At 43.4% G+C, this 18,543-nt stretch overlaps 1 protein-coding gene across 1 annotated transcript in view; it reads left to right on the top strand.

Moving 5' to 3' along the window:
- Window positions 1-18,064, top strand: part of TPP1 (tripeptidyl peptidase 1) — a 109,907-nt gene extending 91,843 nt beyond the window's left edge. The window contains exons 11-15 of the mRNA XM_078658753.1: window positions 3,304-3,462; window positions 8,359-8,496; window positions 11,093-12,567; window positions 13,020-14,787; window positions 15,652-18,064. Coding sequence (XP_078514879.1) covers window positions 3,304-3,462; window positions 8,359-8,496; window positions 11,093-11,233 — 438 coding nt within the window. The 3' untranslated portion in view covers window positions 11,234-12,567; window positions 13,020-14,787; window positions 15,652-18,064. The remainder of the gene's footprint in view (window positions 1-3,303; window positions 3,463-8,358; window positions 8,497-11,092; window positions 12,568-13,019; window positions 14,788-15,651) is intronic.
- The last annotated feature ends 479 nt before the right edge of the window (window positions 18,065-18,543 follow it).

The raw sequence follows: 18,543 nt of genomic DNA, 5'->3' as shown, positions 1-18,543 counted from the left end.
TTTGTTCTTTCAGCAGTAACATTCCTCTTGGGATTGTATATGAAAGAGTGATAGTAACACCATTCCATTTTGTTCCAAGAAATATCTCACCAAAGTTAAACAGAGTTATACACCAGTATCTGTAACCAGCTTGTTAAGTGCACACTCGGGGAAGATTTAAAAAAACAAAAAACTTGAAGACCTGAAGAGTTTTTACATTTTGACCATTTCGATGTTAGTAATACTTCAGCACAATGACAATTCTGTGCTCTCTTCCTAATCCAACCTGTTCTATCTATTGTGATTTCCTGAAATGCCATTGGAACATCTGCATCCTATAATGGAGCTGCGCTGCTGTGGTGCACTTTGTCACTATTATTGCTTCCCTTGTGAGGGGAATACTACAGTTGTCTGGTGGCAGCAATCATGGGATATACAAGACCAGTGACCCAGCATATTTAGGTACTGAGTGCCAAGCCAAACCAGTGGTAACATCAGTTAATTTGCTTTCACAATCTCTCCAGTTTTTGAGTAAGAATAGTTTGTAGACTATGAGGGGCTGATAATTCGTTATCAGTAACTAAATGAGGATGTCAGTGGGGGAATAACGTGTACCAATAAACTGCACAATGTAGCTGAGAAGTTAAATAGTATCATTGGAAGTTGGGACCACAAACACACCCCTCCCCCTTGCCTAAGGGTAATATATGAGTTCCCCCATTGAATAAAAGGTTCTTTCTCAGCCCAAACCAGTCTTGTTAAGTACTGATGGTGTAGTTACATTACAAAATGAATGTAGGAATTTTGGCAGGACCCCTGTTTTAAAGATGGTGGTCTGACTCACTGTGCATGTGGGCAGGACTCTTCGCCTCTTAATATGATACTCCAGCTTCTCCACTTCTGTGTCATAGTTTTCCCTAGTGACCACACCTAGGTCCTTGTGAACCACTGTTACTAGTATATAGTCATATTTCTTTTATAGTGGTAAGTCCAGGTCCACTCTCTGCATGCATTCATTGAGCAGGTTACGTCCACTAGTTTATGCAGAGGACCAAATGGAGGTCAACCCTGATAACGGCACATATTGGACATACATTTTCTTCAGGAAAGAATATATCCGTACATGTGACAAGAACTGTATCCTCTCGCCTTTTCAGATTGGCTTCAGGGCAAATAGTTCCACCATGGACAACATCTTAGCACTCTCTTACCTCTCAAAGCAAGCCGTATTGGGTAATAAGTTGCCCCTGTTTTGCTGCTTCATAGACTACTCCATGGCCTTCGACAGAGTCAATCGAAGACGGTTATGGGTAAAACTCGAATCTTGGGGGGATCCCGGAAACCCTTCTTAAAGCAATAAAAGCCCTCTAGAAGGGGACATGTGTCCGGGTTAAACTAAGTCCAACAATCGTAACACCAAGAATCAAAACTAACACCGGATTAAAGCAGGGATGTGTTTTGGCCCCCCTAATATTTAATTTGTTCACAGCAGACTTGGGGCCAGCCTTGAAAGACGCCAGCCTAGTACCACTGAGATTGGGGAAGTTGGGCCTGGGAACCCTCCAGTATGCGACGATACAGTGGTCATGGGCCACACTAGGGTGGGGCTCCAAAGAGCATTAAATAGTCTTGCAGTGTACAACAAGGAAAATAGCCTACAGATCAATGAGAGCAAGACCAACCCAGATAACAGCACACATTGGACATACATTTGCTTCAGGAATGAGGTTTAACATATATCAGTACATGAGATCTCCTTGTTTCTTAAGTCCACCCCTTCACAGTTCAATCCAACATCCACAATGCATCATACCTTTACAAACCTAGTCACCTTGTGACTGCTTATCTTGACTAATATTCCTTGACCACTTCACACAGCCGCAAACATCATTTCCCTTGTGACCTATGCTAACATTCCTTCACACCTTTGTACTCTCACAGACATCATATTCTGGGTGATTAGTTATCCAGAATAATATTTCTTCACAACTCTATAGCATCACATACTACATTCCTCTTATGAGTGGTCACCTAGACTAGCACGGCATACCAACTTCATCCCTTCACGGTCATCTTCCTGGTGACTAGTTATCCAGACTAACATTTCCTCACAACTCTATACCCTTTCAAACATCATCCCCCTTATGACTTGTTACCCAGACTGACATCCCTTCTCAACAGTTTTCTGTTTTGCAACAAAGTCCATACTGAAGTTGAATTAATGGATCAACTTCAACAGGATGTGGCATGACCAGAACCTTTGGTATTCAATGGGGACTTAAGAGATTTATAAGCTTTAATGTAATTGTAAAATCTATTCTTGACCCCACAAGAGTTCTTCGAATGTGCCAGACCCATAATTAGTTCTTCCACACTCCCTCTCTGTCTCTTTTCTTTGCATAAAATGAATGTGAGGTCACAGCTCATGGTGTTTGGTCTTTGAATTAGAAATCAACTTGCCAGGTTGTTCGTGCTACACAAATGGTGCACGTTGCTTCAATAGCTCCTTCTATAACATTATTTTGTCTAAATTAAACTCTATATTTGGTATTCTATTCCCTGAGATCCCAAAATAATTACCAGAAAAACATCCTTAGATATTAGTCATTGGATTCTTGATTTTATCACTCCTTTTCTTGGCTTCATATTCAAGACCCTCCTTACAGCTTGTGGCTCAAGCAGTACACCACCTTATTCTTTGCTATTGTTGGAAAGATGCCACAGAGGCAGCAATAAAGTTCATACTTTAATGATAATTCCTACAGCACATGCAAAAAACTCCTTCCTATAGGTGGTCTTCAGTGGTCCCTTATAACCTTCACTTGGTGACTATGCTAAGGTTACTGCGAGTCCATGACCCGAAGACGTAACTTTTCCAGCCTTTGACTTTCTTTTACAAGTCCTTGTTAACAACTGTGATCATCCAATAGATTTTCTAAAAGCAAATTAAGACTATGAGTCCAAGAATGCACCGATATGGTCTTTGCAAGTCTATCAATGGAAATGCAGAGTCCTCATGACATTGAGTCGTTTGTGGTCCTGGGCAACACTACACGTGCAGTCATCTCCATTCCTTGACTGGGATTATGAAAGCAAGAATCTTCAAACATTACTCTTCATACACCGGTGGATCTGGAGCAAATGTCACTGTGAGGTCGCAAATTTAATGTAAATTTGTGCCACAAGCTGACTGCAAAAACTTGACCAACCACAGAATTTATCGGGGGTGTGGGGAGAATCCTTGAAAGAAATACCTAGGAAGGACTGTGTTTTAGACTGGAAGGCAGTGATTGTGTGTTTATTGCTGTTCTTGTCCCTTCCCAGGTTTCTGCTGTGAAGAACTACCTGAAGAATATACCAAAGCCACCACCGCAGAGCTACTACAATGCCAGCGGCCGGGCGTACCCCGATATCGCTGCCCTGTCTGATAACTACTGGATTGTGAGCAACCGCATCCCCATACCTTGGGTGTCGGGGACCTCGGTAAGGACTGGTATACTGGAACCATTGATTGTTAATAGGATCCATTGATTGTAAATAGGATCCATTGATTGTTATTGGGATGCATTGATTATTATTAGGATCCATTGATTGTTAATAGGAACCATTGATTGTTAATAGGAACCATAGATTATTAATAGGAACCATTGATTGTTAATAGGAATAATTGATTAATAATAGGAACCACTGATTATTATTAGGAAAGATTGATTATTAATAGGAACCTCTGATTATTAATAGGAATCATTGATTATTAATAGGAATCATTGAATAATAGGAATCATTGATTATTAATAGGAATCATTGATTATCAATCGGAACCATTGATTATCAATCAGAACCACTGATCAATATGAGCCATTGATTATTAATAGGAACTAGTTATTATTAATAGGAACCATTGATTATTAATAGGAACCATTGATTATTAATAGGAACCATTGATTAATAGAAACCAGTGATTATTAATAGGATCCGTTGATTATTAATAGACCTGCAGAGTGAAAGTAGGAGCTTGTGAGCATTAGTACCAATAGACATGCTGACGGGAAGTAGTACTCGGAAAGTGCTACTGTACCGATGCCTAGTAACAGGAGGGCGAACAGGCTACAAGGGGCAAGGAGCCAGTGGTTACCGCTAGCCTGAGGCCAGACAGTAGGGTTTTGTTCGGTCTCAGGTGGGATCCCTTCTTGCTGCAGTGCCTGTGGTCAGGATTTCCAGTGGATTGCCTTTTCTTTGGACGTTATTGACCTTCAGCGCACAATACTATTGTATCTGGGGCCATACTCACACTTGAGTCAAGGATAGGCATTGAAGTGGCTCTTGGCACTTTAGCTGAATGCACCTTTTGGTGATTTATACTAAGAAATTTAAATGCTCCATTTAATCAGCTGTTTTAAAATATATATAGGACAGTATATTACAGCTTACAGTTTAACAGTTGAACATTGACAAAAAGCTGGCGAACACATCTGCCCCCACATTGAAAATGAAAAACGAAAAAAAATTATTAATAAATTATGCCATTATAACGTGGGAGATAAAAAAAAAAAATAGTTCAGATACATACAATATAGTGATAAACTATGGTTTTTGAATCGACAGGGACATCCGGCCTGGTAATAGTCCGACTCAAATATATTTGGTATTAGCATTTAATGTCCTTGTAAAAACATAGTCTATATGACAGCAAATATAACATATAAAAAGTGCTCCCTCCCTATCCCACCCTCCCCCAAGCTTCCAGTAAAACCATCGGCATTTAGGGTTTACTATTAGTGTAGCTCCTGCTAACCTACTATGGTACAACATGTTATGAGTGTGTAGGGCCGCCACTCACGTCTCTGCACACTGTTTCAGCAATGGTGTCCCCCTAACCAGTATGATCCGGGTGTCTGGAATGGATTGACCTTTGCCCTCTGGCTCCAGTAGTGCATGGGTAATGGCATCCCAGGATAGCAGAATATCAGCCACCGTAGCATCACTTCATGTTCTCCTTGTACGCGCCTCCTCTGCTGCCGCCCACTCTAACAACTCCCGCTCCAAGGTCTCCCTTATGGGGGGCTTCACCATGAACCAACTGATGGCTGTGTGCCTCTTAGCCACGAAGAGACCTAGCATTGTGAATCATCTGCTTCGCTTCAATCCAGGGTTGTGGGGTAGAAGACCCAATTAACATTGATTCACCGTATGCGATACTTCCCACCCTGTTGCACGACAGAGTTGTGGCAACACCTCCAACCATTATGATATAATGATGGGGCAGTGCTATACCATATGTTGGAAATCTGCAGCCATCGCTCCACACCGGGGACATCTGTGGTCCCTATTGGGGTAGATGCCATGTCATGTAGTCTCTTGGGCGACAGATAAGCCATATGTATTATGTTGTACTGTACTTGTTTAAACTAAGCGCAGACCGAATCCTCGTGAACCCCCTCATGAACTTTAGGCTAGTATGTAGGGACAATAGGCTCATCGCTAAGAGCCTGCCAAGTCTCATCCACCCGGAGCGGCATCAGTTGTCTGTCTGTACAGAGTGCTCGGTACATATGTGTTATGCGTTTGCACCCACATGTCATTTATAGTAGGGTGACCAGAGTCTGTGTTAGACTAGAGGACTCGGGGAATTAGGGCCATAGCTGAAATATTGCAAAACCAAAGGGGATGATGGACGGAGTGTTGAACATTGCAAGCACTCACCCCAGTCAACTGATTTGGGTTTAATCCATCATCATCAATTATTAGCTCACTCCACCACCCCAGTTCAGACATGGCCATATGCAAATCAGTCTGACCCTGTGCCTCATGGGAACAGTCCAGCCTGAACTGCCAAGCCATGTCTACCCTGGACCGGAAACAAGTACCCTGGGACCGGTTTCTGGCATTCCAGCCGTCTTCAGCCCGGCTTGCTTGAATCCAGTGGCAAAGTGAGCAAGGGACCCACGTCTGGGCATACCCTGCCAACTTAGGGTGAACAAAGCAAAACCAAAGGGGATGATGGACGGAGTGTTGAACATTACATAGCATAGAACCTCTTATCTGGCCTATCTTATTTACAACTCGGAAGTTACTCTAATCAAAATATTTTCTCACAGCAATAGAATCTTTGCACGCAAATGACTTGTCTTTTTTATATTTATTTATCAAAAAGTTTTTTAGATAGTTTTTATTTTCAAACCTATTAAGATTCAATTGTGTAAACATCACAATCATTACATAAAGTGAAATCACGGTATTATTCAAACAAGAAAGAGAATTTTTTTTTCACCTATTGCAAATAAGAAGAAATATTTACAATGACCCCCAAAATAAGCTCATCATACTTCCATTCACTCCTATCATTCTACTCGTACATACCAACTACCATACCACACAAATAAATACACGATAAAAAGACATCTGAGAAAAAAACCTGCTAGTTGATGTAATATATATTGTAGTAATCAATTCCACAATTTGACCAAGCAACATAAGTACGCCAGTTTTGATTTTGATTATTTCTTCTTTTTTGGTTTGATCTTGGGTAGGGCTCTCAGATGCTTGTCAAGGAGTGTTGCACATTGCAAGCACTCACCCCCAGTCAACTGATCTGGGTATAATCCATCATCATTCTTTAGCTCACTCGCCAACCCAGTTCAGACATGGCCACTGTGCCATTGGAAATCAAGCTATCCTGGTTGAAGAGGGGTGAAACTCTGAAACCAGTCCTAGGATGCTTGTTTCCGATCCAGGGAGGACCTGGCTTGGTAGTTCGGGCTGGACTTATCCCATGAGGCTCAGGATCAAGACTGAGTTGCATATGGCCAGGTCTAAACTGGGGTGTTATGGTGAGCAAATGAATGATGGGTTTAACCCAGATCTCTTGACTGGGGGTGAATGTTTTGATTTGTTCTGCATTCCGTCCATCAATTGTGTGTCCTTTGCTTTCTCGCCCATGGCTGAAATGTTGGCATACTGGAGGAATTGACTATCCCCCCAGTCCGAACGTCTTCATGGCGTACTGTAATTTGATAAAGTGTCCCTCCGAGAGCATCAAGCACCCACTCGCCTGCCATCTATCTATCACCCTGAAGCAGGCCATTTGTTCAAATGGGTGAACTATCCTTTTATCTAAATCAGGAGCGTAAGGTGCCCGCCAAATTATTCGTTGCACCACTCACTCCCTGAGACCGGCTATCGATTGGATTACGTGAAGAAATTCAGGAGGGATCTGCTGACCCCTCATCAACAGTTCCCCAAGCTGGTGTCTGTTGTGCATGCCATCCAACAGAGAACGTTCCCAATTAGGCTCCCCGTCTAGCCAGTGAACAGCGTGCTGCATGTGTGCTGCCAGATAGGATTATTCCAGAATGGGGACTTCCATCCCACCCCTATCCCATGGTCGTTGTAGGGTACTGAGGCTCACTCTACACCTCTTGCCTGCCTATTGAAGCCCCACAATCAGCTTCTCAAGTTGCCAAAATTCCGTTTGAGGAATTTCATACTTCGCACCTTGTAACATGTAGAGACATCTTGGCAAAAGTACCCTTTTAATTAACAGTATATTCCCCATTAGTGATGGCCTTAGTGTATTCCAAAAAGCAGTCTAAGGGCGTATGTTCTGCAGCACTCGGCCCCGATTCAGGTCATAGGATCGATACTCGCAGTGTACGACCTGTATACCAAAATATTTGACACCATATGTCTTCCATGGTAACCCTTCATCCAGAAGAGCGTCCGCTGAGAGAGGACCATTGGGGTACCCAATGTGAAAAGGGCAGACTTTGCATGATTAACCTGTAGTCCGGAGAATTCCCAAAATTTGTGCATAATGATAACCAGTATGAGGCCAGATAAATCTGTATGACGCAAGTAGATCATGGTATCGTCAGCGTACAGAGAGATGAACAGTACTACCAACCCTTATACCCCATTCGTGAAGAGACTGTTAAAGTCCGCACCCAAGCGGCTCTTAAGCCATGATGAAAATTAGGGGAGACAGCCAGCATCCTTGGCGTGTGCCACGCTGTTGGACAATTTCTGCCGAGACGTATTGTCTGGTCCTCACCCTAGCCCTCGGATTTGAATAGAGCAGTTTAACTCGTTTGATATAGGCGGTTCCCAATTCTATCCGATTGAGCATGTGCCAGAGATAGTCACACCGCACCCAGTCTAAAGCTTGCTCCATTGAATCGGCTGTATCGGCAGCCCAGTTGCTTTAACCCTAAGCCTATGTGAGTCCATCGCTGTGATAACCTGCACCGCTCTAGCTACGAATCTAAATCTGAAACTAGGAAAGCATTATGAACAGCAGCTCCGGTTGGCTCTGACTGTGTGATTCTGAATTTCGTTCTTGTCTTTTCACCTCTCACTCTGTCCTCTTTTGCTTTCTTTCAGGCCTCCTGCCCTGTCTTCGGAGGTGTCCTGGCACTTGTTAATGATCACCGGCTGCAAAAGGGGCTGGCACCGCTGGGCTTCCTGAACCCGGCACTCTACAAACTGCAGGCCAACGGCAGCAGCGGTGCCCTCTTCGATGTAAGTCATGCTGATGGGATGTGTGAGTACCTGCCAACATGGTGGATGCTGGCAGAGGTGGGCATGGGTGGAAATCGATGCAGGCCGAGATGTAACAAGGCGTATGAGGACTACAGGTGGAGGTGGACGCAGGCGTATGAGGACCACAGGTGGAGAGAGATGAGGTCTACAGGTGGAGGTGGACGCAGGCGTATGAGGACCACAGGTGGAGGTGGATGAGGACTACAGGTGGAGGTAGATGCAGGTGTAGGGAGATGAGGACTACAGGTGGAGGGGGACACAGGCAGATGAGGGCTACAGGTGGAGGACACAGGCGGATGAGGGCTACAGGTGGAGGTGGATGAGGACTGTAGGTGGAGGTAGATGAGGACTACAGGTGGACGCAGGTGGATGAGGACTACAGGTGGAGGTGGATGAGGACTTTAGGTGGAGATGGACGCAGGCAGATGAGGACTATAAGTGGAGGTGGATGCAGGCGGAAGAGGGCTACAGGTGGAGGTGGATGAGGACTACAAGTGGAGGTGGACGCAGGCGGATGAGGACTAAAAGTGGAGGTGAACGCAGGCAGATGAGGGCTACAGGTGGAGGTGGATGAGGACTGTAGGTGGAGGTGGACACAGACGGAGGAGGGCTACAGGTGGAGGTGGATGAGGACTGTAGGTGGAGGTGGACGCAGGCGGATGAGGACTATAGGTGGAGGTGGACCTGTACAGAGACTGAAGACAGCCAAGGGCATGGGTGGAGGTTGATGTGGGCAGAGGTGTATGTAGGTGCCGATGGATATGTAGGTGCAGATGGATGAGGTCAGAGAGTAGAAGTGGACGAAGACCGAAGGGACGGAGGCGGAGATGGGTGAGGAAGAAAAGGTGGAGATGGAGATGACACAGAAGGCACAGACGACAGGCATGGTGACACAGACGACCCAGATGGAGACGACTGCTCAGGTCTCGGATAGAGCATGCGGCTGGAGATAACGCAGCGATTGAGTAGAAACCAGATCTACTTCTGGCAGCGAGTGGGCACAGGCAGTAAAGGGAGGAGAACATGAGGTATCTGAACTCTGGGTAGAGATTGTGGCATTTAGACTCTAGGTAGCAGAAACTTTGTGTTAAAAGCCTCATAAGTGCAGCAGCATTTTAAAACCTGGATTTACCTAGTAAACAAAACAACCAGAGTTGCGTCTTGCCATGTCTACTATGCCTCGTATCTCTTCCAAGCACCAGTTTCAGTTCCCCGAAGAGGCAGAATGATGCGCATTGTGGACACAGATGTGTTGTCAGAATTGGCTTCTGAATGTTGTGACTCGCAAATAAACAATAAAGACAGATTATTTGTAATATCAAAAGTCATCAGAGCTGCAGTTAACCTGTCTGAAACGGAAGTCATAAAATTCCATTCCTAAAACATTGGGAGCTATTCCACATTTTTGGAAAATTACATACTTCCACGCCTTAAATCATGGGAGTGAATTACTTCATGGACAAAAAACAATCAAGTAAACAGTGTGGTGAGCTACAAGGATAAGCAGCCAGTGGGACCTGTAGGGGTCCCCCGACTGGGCATTCATAGTGGGTTATGGGAGATATTCAAAATACTTCAGAGACTCCAGTATGGGAGCCCTAATTTAAACACAGCGCAAGGTGTTGAAGCGTTTAACTTCCAGGCTTGTCTCTTGGAAGCTTTATGACTTTTATGGATGAGCAAAGGTGCTAAGGTTGAAGCTCTGGTTGCCAGAACTGTTTTGAAAACAGACATGTGGATGATGGACACTCCTTTCTGCTGGTCACCATTTCCCTTGAGTGGGTGAAGTCCTAAGCGGACACCAAGTCATAATTTGAAGAAACCTGAAAAGTAGTTTTTCTAAAACGAAGTTGTTTGTGTTTACTGTCCAGGTACTACTATGAGATGCTTCCACGGTATGTACTCATTCGGTTGTCACTAGACTACGGTTAAAGCATTAATCCTGGTAGTGTGCCACAGGGAACTCATGCCTTCAGCTAATACAGACATCTGCAGCTCGGGTGGTTCTGGGGCTCCAACGGTTTGATCAAGCATTCGCGACACTGGTGTCCTTCCATCAGATCCTGGTGAATCAAAGGATCCTGCTGAAGTACATGTCCGCGTTGCGCACACAATATCTACCCTGGTGTCTAACTTTAATTTAGAACTGCACTTCTTTGAAAATGCACTCAATACCAGAACTGCTAGAATTTTTAGCACCCAGATATGAGTGAACATAAGCGCCATGGGAAAAATAAACATAATATCATATAAGTACCTGCACTAAAAAAAAAATTTTTTTTTTTTATTTGAACATTATTATATGGATTGGGTATAACTTGTTTCTTTATTGACTTATTTTCATGTTTATCTGCATTACTTTTTCCCATGTGTTTATAATCAATGGTGGAATCCGTAAATGACGGTGAAGGTTGATAAAATTGTCTTTCCCTAGTACACCGAGGGGAGTTTGGGTATTTTTGGGATCCATGAATGATGCCATTTGAGCCTGTGATGGGTCTTCATGTAAGTTTCCAAGTGGTCCCACTTGGCGCTGTTGAGCTGCGTGTACTAACTGGAGTCTTTCTGTTTTCAGGTCACTGAAGGTTGCCACCTCTCCTGCCTGGACGACAAAGTGGAGGGTCAGGGGTTCTGCGCCTCCCCCTCCTGGGACCCCGTATCTGGATGGGGCACCCCAAACTTTCCAGAACTGTTGAGAGCCCTTCTGCCCAATTAGGCTCCCGAACAAGAGAAACTCTTCTACCTGCTTCAAGGCATCTGTTGGAAATTACTAAAAGTGGAAACATACCAGCAAAATTCTCAACTTTGGACCACACAAAACCTGCTGCTTGAGATGTCTAAAAAAATCAAAAAAATTATCGACCTAACTAGGTCCAGCATCTTCATCAGTTACCAAAGTTCTCTAACTCCTGATAATCTTTGACTTCGCCATGTGTTACCATCCCTTGAATAACACACACAAGCAACGCGTCCAACTTTAATTGGACACTATTCTAACCTGAATACAAGCTGTACATCTGTCTTAAACTGAGTGGGATATTGTAACTTACTTTACTTAGATCTGCAAAAGAACAAATGAAAGGAATCGAACACGACTGAAAGCCGAACGCAGAAGTAGGCATCAGAAAACCTGTAAACGCACCCAGGTTTCCAGGTTGTTAATGGCGACAGAGTGCAACAGAGATAAACCTTCAACCTTTTCCACTAGTGCCATTAAGTCAACTGGGCATCACAATATGTTTCCACAATGGAACTCAACTTCGGACTTTGGACAACTACTGATGTTGAACCCACAGAAAAACAAATTCCTTATATCTCCAAAACATCAAGGCGAATTTGAGAAAGCATTATAGTCCAGCTTGACGCTCAAAGGCTTCGTCCTAATCTGGTAACTGGAAATACATTTAAGGTGGGTCAACACTGTTCTCTCTTCACAGAAATGTAAACTCACTTAATCAGCAATTTTTTTCCTCCACTCCCCAAGGAAAACTCAAGACCTTTTTCGCCAAACCACAACTAAAATTTGAGTCACACTCCCTAATGACTGGACTATGGAAATGCCTTGCTCCCTGGCATTCCTCGGCTGCCTTAGCCTCACTGAAAGCAATCGCGGACCACAGCAAGGTTGGGTCCTTGAAGAAGAAATTCAGCCTTAAAACAACTATTTTAAAAGATCTACACTTGGTGAAATTTAAAGAAAGCTGCCTAGCGTATAAGACCATTCACCCGAAAACCATCCATGTTTAGAAAGTTTGATGTCTCAGAAAATTTGTGGAGATTGAGATGAGGACTTTCTTCATCTCGGGTCACCAAAACTCAAAACTCGCCTATCCTTGAAAACCTCTTTCTCAAGTGATGCGTCAAGTTTTGAAACTTTTTGCCCAAGCATTTGAGGGCTCTGTCAACTTATCTCGCTTTCAGAAAAGCCCAAAGATTCATCTGTTCTATCAGCACTTCAATGAGACCTCCAGTCCTCGGCTCTAATGGATGCAGTTAGAATATATTTTGTCATCTTTCTGAATGCTTCCCCCATCTCTCCATATCCAACAGGTTTGCTTTGTGTAAAATACAAGGAAAGGTGGATTTGCTATGATGACCAGCACATCAACATATGTTCTCTTAGTCAAATTAGCTTTAATCCCAATTTCAAGGTCAACACATTCAATGTTGAGTGCAACTTTGGTGTTTGATGTGCATCCACCTGGGGCATCCACAAAGACCTCCTGCCCAACCTAAATTGAGGCAGTAAGTCACAATACAAAAAATAGTACACCAGTGCACATCAAATATAGTCACTTTTATCCCTTGTGCAATTTAGCACTTCTTTGTCCATCAATGTTCTTTATCGTAATAGACTTCAAGTAGCCATGTGATGTTGGTAATTCAAATTTTATTTCTTAAACGACAGTGATCCACAGCCAAGAACATTGATGGACAAAGAAGTGCTAAATTGCACAAGGGATAAAAGTTATATTTGATGTGCACTGGTGTAGTATTTTTAGGTTTACTTTGTGTGTTTGCGGTTATTACGAATACAACGCGCCAATACACTGTGCTGCAGCTTGTGTTATATGGCACTATTAACTAGGGTAGGGATAGGCTGGGCCACGTTCGTCTTAGTGAAAAGATGGAGGTTAGAGAGGAGGTTAATGAGAGAGACTGCACTGGGATCATGTATACTGTTGAGATTGGTGACACTAGGCATTGTTTCAGGGGTAGGGTTGGATAAATGATGAACTTGTGCATAGGGCCTAAAGGCTGTGGGTAAATTATGTAACAGTGATGGGTTTATGAGATGAAAAATGTGCCTAAAAGGGACAATATTTTAAACTTGGGGTTACAGACTAATAGCCATATTTATATACAGACTACATTGATATTCGAAATTTTGGTTTCCCACTTTTATTTCTGATTTTTTTTCTCAGTTCTTGATTTTACAGTTCAACCTAGAATCTCTAAATGAAACAAACACTCATGCATAAATGTTCTACCTCTCAAAATAAGTCAAGAATAGAAAATCAGCCATAAAACATGTTATTTACAATACTTTTTCCAGTGAATATAAAACATGGAATCATTGGCTTCCTCTTACTCTTCAGGCCATCAACATATGCACCCTGTATAGGAAGGTAGCAGGGCTTTTTATATGCTTTGCAGCTGCTAGTACCACAAGTAGGGTCTTCCCTACTAATAGCTTTATCACCAGGAAGGCAAAGTGTTGTGACCCTTAATTGACCACTGCACCCCTAGAGGAGGGCATCATTGTAAATCACCCAGGGCCCGACAATCACCCACATCAGAAAGACACATCTGAGTGTTACCTCCTGATCCACATATGAGGTGGCGACCTAGCGAGGGGGTCCTCTGTGCATGGTTCACTGCTCTGGAACTAACCTTCTCCGGAGATGCAGACCCACTGGTTTAGGAAGGTGGTATGAGCTCTATACTGAGCCTTGTTCTGCCCTGGGGCGTGTGGGGCACCTCCACTCCAGGCTCCCCATCCTTATTCACAAACCCAGCAGCAGACTACAGCCCAGGCAGAAGCAGTGTAGAAAACATTTAAACCCCAAATAACTACCTGCAGTTCCACAGCATTCGGCCACCTCATTGTAACCCTCTGAGCTTCACTCTATACAGACCTCTACTCTGAACCTCCCTTCTACAAGCTATATTCCATTAAGAGCAATGTGGAGCAAATGCTGGCAGATTTGAAGCCCATGAACTCCTGGGTCAAGGGTCATTTCCTTTTTTGTGTTCTTTCAACATGACATTGAGGTGACTTCAATAAAATGTATCCCAACAGAGGAGCAAAGTCTCCTTACTATCCGAAGAAAGTAGTTGTTGAAACCCATGGTAGAAGTCGTCTGCCCAGGGCCCACCTGCCTTATTGCAAAGTTTCACAGAAAGCCGCAGCAGCGCTGACTTGGGCGCACCCCCTCCTGGATAATGTTGAAGCCCCTGGAACACGTACTCTACTCTCTGAACTTTGCGTAGAGTGCGATGGTTCCTAGACCCACAGCAGCGCTGATGTAACCACACCACCTCCCGGACATCGTCATATCCCTTGGAAGACGTTTTCTACCCTCTGAACTTTAGGCCAGTAACATCGCTTCGTAAATGAGCTGCTGCAACGACTTGAGGACACGGTCTACTGGATGTGGACCAAGCCCTTGTAACAGCCCAGCCTGGTGCATATGGCTATTAGTTTGAAACCAATAGTTTAAAATGTTGTCCCTTTTAGACACATTTGTATGGTGCTTCAGCAGACCTGTGAAACAAGAAAAATCCCATTGGGTAGTTTTCTATACAAATATTAGGAACCATATTCCTTTTGTCACCCTCATCAACTACACTCTTTCCGCTTTATCTTTTTACACACCTAGAGATTGTGCCATATATAACAGGAAAACCATTATGAGAAGCAAAATAAACACAAAATGTTATTGGTTACATACATATAAAATTCATGAAGTTAGAAAAGACCTAACAACCAGCTAGATATCTCAAAGTTTAAAAAAAATACAATACATAACCATTTGAATTCCACATAAATAAAAAAACATACTAGATAGTAAAAAAGGCAGACGGGTATATTAAGTCTTGACAGGCTACACATCCATTGCTACACGGTATCACTCGCATTGAAAAATACAGTTCGCACTTTCCTTTGTTCAAACAATGCTGGGTAAATGGATTGTGTATTGATTTGGCGTCGACGCGTTCCGATGGTTCAATAAATCATTCCATCTTTTTCAAGACCAGTTAATAACTCTCTGTGCTTGTTATATATTTTTTCAAGCATTCACCTTTGATAAGTTGATAGACTGCCTCGTCTTCATTCGACTAGTCTATCCTTTCTGAGTATAGACAGTGCTCCACACGTAATTGAATTGTCTCTATACAAAGACTCAGGATTGTGTCTGATATTTTTGCTTCAGCACTCTATATGCAGTTCCAGATAGTGGTGGTGTCATAACATTCACCCCTTGGTCAGTGAGGATGGTGTAACCACTGAATAGAAGATTGTCTCATTCGTCTCACTTCCTACGGGTTACTTGTTTTCCATAAACTTTGGATCATTCAATAATCCTTTTTGCAATTAGGACCAGTAATCCGTCAATGCGGTCTGGTCAGGAGCAGCAGACCTGTCATCATTCTCAGCAGGAGATCTGCCCGGCTGAAACAAAGTGGAAAGTTACCAGGACTTCCTTTCCTGACTTCCTGCAGGAAAGAACCCTGGCGCTAGGGATTAGGAACAAACGTTGCTGCCTGTGGTCTATTCAGCCAGCAAATGCATCCTTCAGGCGCCGCCTCTTTGTACCATTTCCAGTACTATCTGTTCCTTCTCTTCTTTGGGGGAAATAACAGTACGTGTAGAGGCGGTCAAGCAACTTCGACTTGGATATGATGTCCAGCTGCCCCCTTGTGCCCCCCTCATCAGCATGTCTGACTCTTTCATCAGGGTGGTCTTCTCTTTTGGTGGCCTGGGTTCAACCATTGATGCTGGTTTACTGTGCAACCTGCCCATGTGCCTAACACAAGGTTTACGCCTCCAGCGTTCCTCATGTTGGCCGCTGGATGTGAAGTGATGAAAGGCGTTTTTCTCTGTTAAAACAAAATACACATATCCCTTCTCTTTATACACAATGAATATACCTTACCTGTATGTCTTTGTTGGTCATTGTTGAACCTTAGCCTGCAGAAAATTAACCCAAATGAAAATGTAACAGGAAAATGTGTCTCACTATCTCAGGACCAAGGGTCTACTATTGAGCTCATTCCACTTCCATTTCAATGGCCACTTTTCGTGTCCTGCCGTGGTGTCTTTTTCTCAAAAAGGCTGCAACGTGTGATCCTCTCTGGCTGCAGACTTGTCACGGATCGTTCAATGATGTTGCATAAAAAACATCAAACTCTAATGTGGCCTCCAAGAATCCTGCCTCTGCTGCTTTCTTAAAGGAATGACCATGCCTTAGCAGCCTGTGGATCAACTATTGCTATGAAACTAACAGAGGTCTGTCTTCCAGGGCAATGTTCAGTCTCCATCCTTGGTCTGAAGTACAGAGACCAGATCTTCCCCATGCTTGGGCCAGTTCTGTACAATACAGCATGTCTGTTCTGTCTTGTAGGAAATGCCCATCTTTCGTGTGGTACCAGCCTAGATTTTTGTCTTGACTGTTTTGCCGGCTGTAGAAGTCTGTGCTCTTTACCTCTGCTAACCAGTGACAAAGGGGCCATGCTCCCCCTTTCAGCACGATCAACTAAGCATACCACTGATTGGCATATTTAACATACTTATAAGTCCCTAGTATATGGTACGACGGTACAGTATATGGTACCAGGGTCTGTAAGTTAAATGTCACGAGTGGACTGCAGCACGTTGAGCCATCCACTGCAGTGACCGAGTAACCATGACTGCAGGCCTGCTACCAGTAGCGTGGTTGTGCAGGTTTACACTTCACCATGCCTTTCCGGCTGTCCACATGCCTCCGTACACAAAGGCAATGGAAGTTGAACATTGTGTGTACATGGCTCCTTCCTCTGGAACTTGCATCCACTCACACTTCAGTGATAAAGACTATAAGGTTTCCGAGAACACGTCTGCTCCTGCAGGCCTTTCCACTGCGACGCAATCACATCCTGTGGTCCAGAGATCTGTAGTGTCAACAGGGGGTCTTCATAGAAGGTGCTGTTGCCCCTCCTGACTCCTCCTATTGTTCCATTCTCCCACCAGCTCAAATATTAGCATGTTTTACTTTGCACTACTCTACCACTGTTCTTAAATTTCATGGAGCAGTTAAATAACAGGTGTTACTATTACCCAACTCAGTGGTGCTCAATGTGTTGACCTGGGATGGATGAAAGGCCGAGTTACCCTGTTAGAATTGAAACCTGTATTTAAGACTCCAGAAGGAGTTGAACTCTGTGGGTGTTATTTTAAGCACCCAATGAGGCCAGAGTTCATCCAGAAGACTGCTCATCATCAGCTACACCCAAAAAATTGGAGCAAAATATAAATAACACCAATGTGAGCTATAAATCATACTGATCAAGGAAGGAATCTTAACTCTTGAATTGAGTGTCTCAGGAATGCTATGACATTTTTTTTATTGTTTGCTAATTGCTTTGGATTGAAATAGCACTAGATTTTTTTTAAAACATTGGTTCTGTGGTAATTCTCTCCCCTTTTTTTTGCAATTTAAAATGTTGCAAACTTAGAAGCTCTCGCATGTGATTTTCTCTAATATTTGTGTATGACTTTTGCTAGTGTCCACGGTGGTGGAACTGGGGGTTATATGAAATTCTTCTTGAGGGTTTTTTACATTACCCCTCCAGCCACAGAACATAAGTACCTTTTTCTCCTTTGTCTGCCATTCATTTCTCTTTGGGATTCACTTGAATAATTATTGTGTGTCTCAAGTGGGATAAAGATTCTAGTGCCAAACCCAGGAGTGTGTGTTTGAATATCTTCTTCCTGCACTAAGTGTGAATAACAAAATCCTTTTTTGAAACTGAACAATGAGAAAATAAACATTTTTTAACTGTTTATGGCTTTTTGACTTTTTGCTGAAAATGCGACAATATAATGAATGTAAAAATATATTTGTATGGAATTTGATGAGAGTTAAAAACAGATCTTCGCACTGCTTGGGGGGTCCATATGAGAGCAGTAATGAAAAATGCCAAAACAAGGTGTGCTTTGGCACCTCTGGTCACCACCGATGGGCAGATATACTTCACTGATGAGGCCTAGTAAGGGCTGAACCTGTCTAGGGTTGCATGTATTTCCTCTGGAGAGGACCTCGCCTTGGGGTTCGGAATGGACTGTTTCCATAAGGATGGTGGTCAGCATGATTTGCAAAAGGTGGACATCCGTCGAAATTGGCGCACTTGGCAAAAACCGTGGGTTGGAATGCTACCCGCAGTGATTGCCAGTAGTTTAAACTATTTGCAAGCATTCCCTGAAGATACAGATTTAAAAAAAAAACAATAAATTCATGGGGATTCTAGCAGCTAGACTGGGGC

Source organism: Lissotriton helveticus, chromosome 8 (assembly GCF_964261635.1).
Source record: "Lissotriton helveticus chromosome 8, aLisHel1.1, whole genome shotgun sequence".
Classification (NCBI taxonomy): domain Eukaryota; kingdom Metazoa; phylum Chordata; class Amphibia; order Caudata; family Salamandridae; genus Lissotriton; species Lissotriton helveticus.
This window is presented reverse-complemented; position numbering and strand designations above follow the sequence as displayed.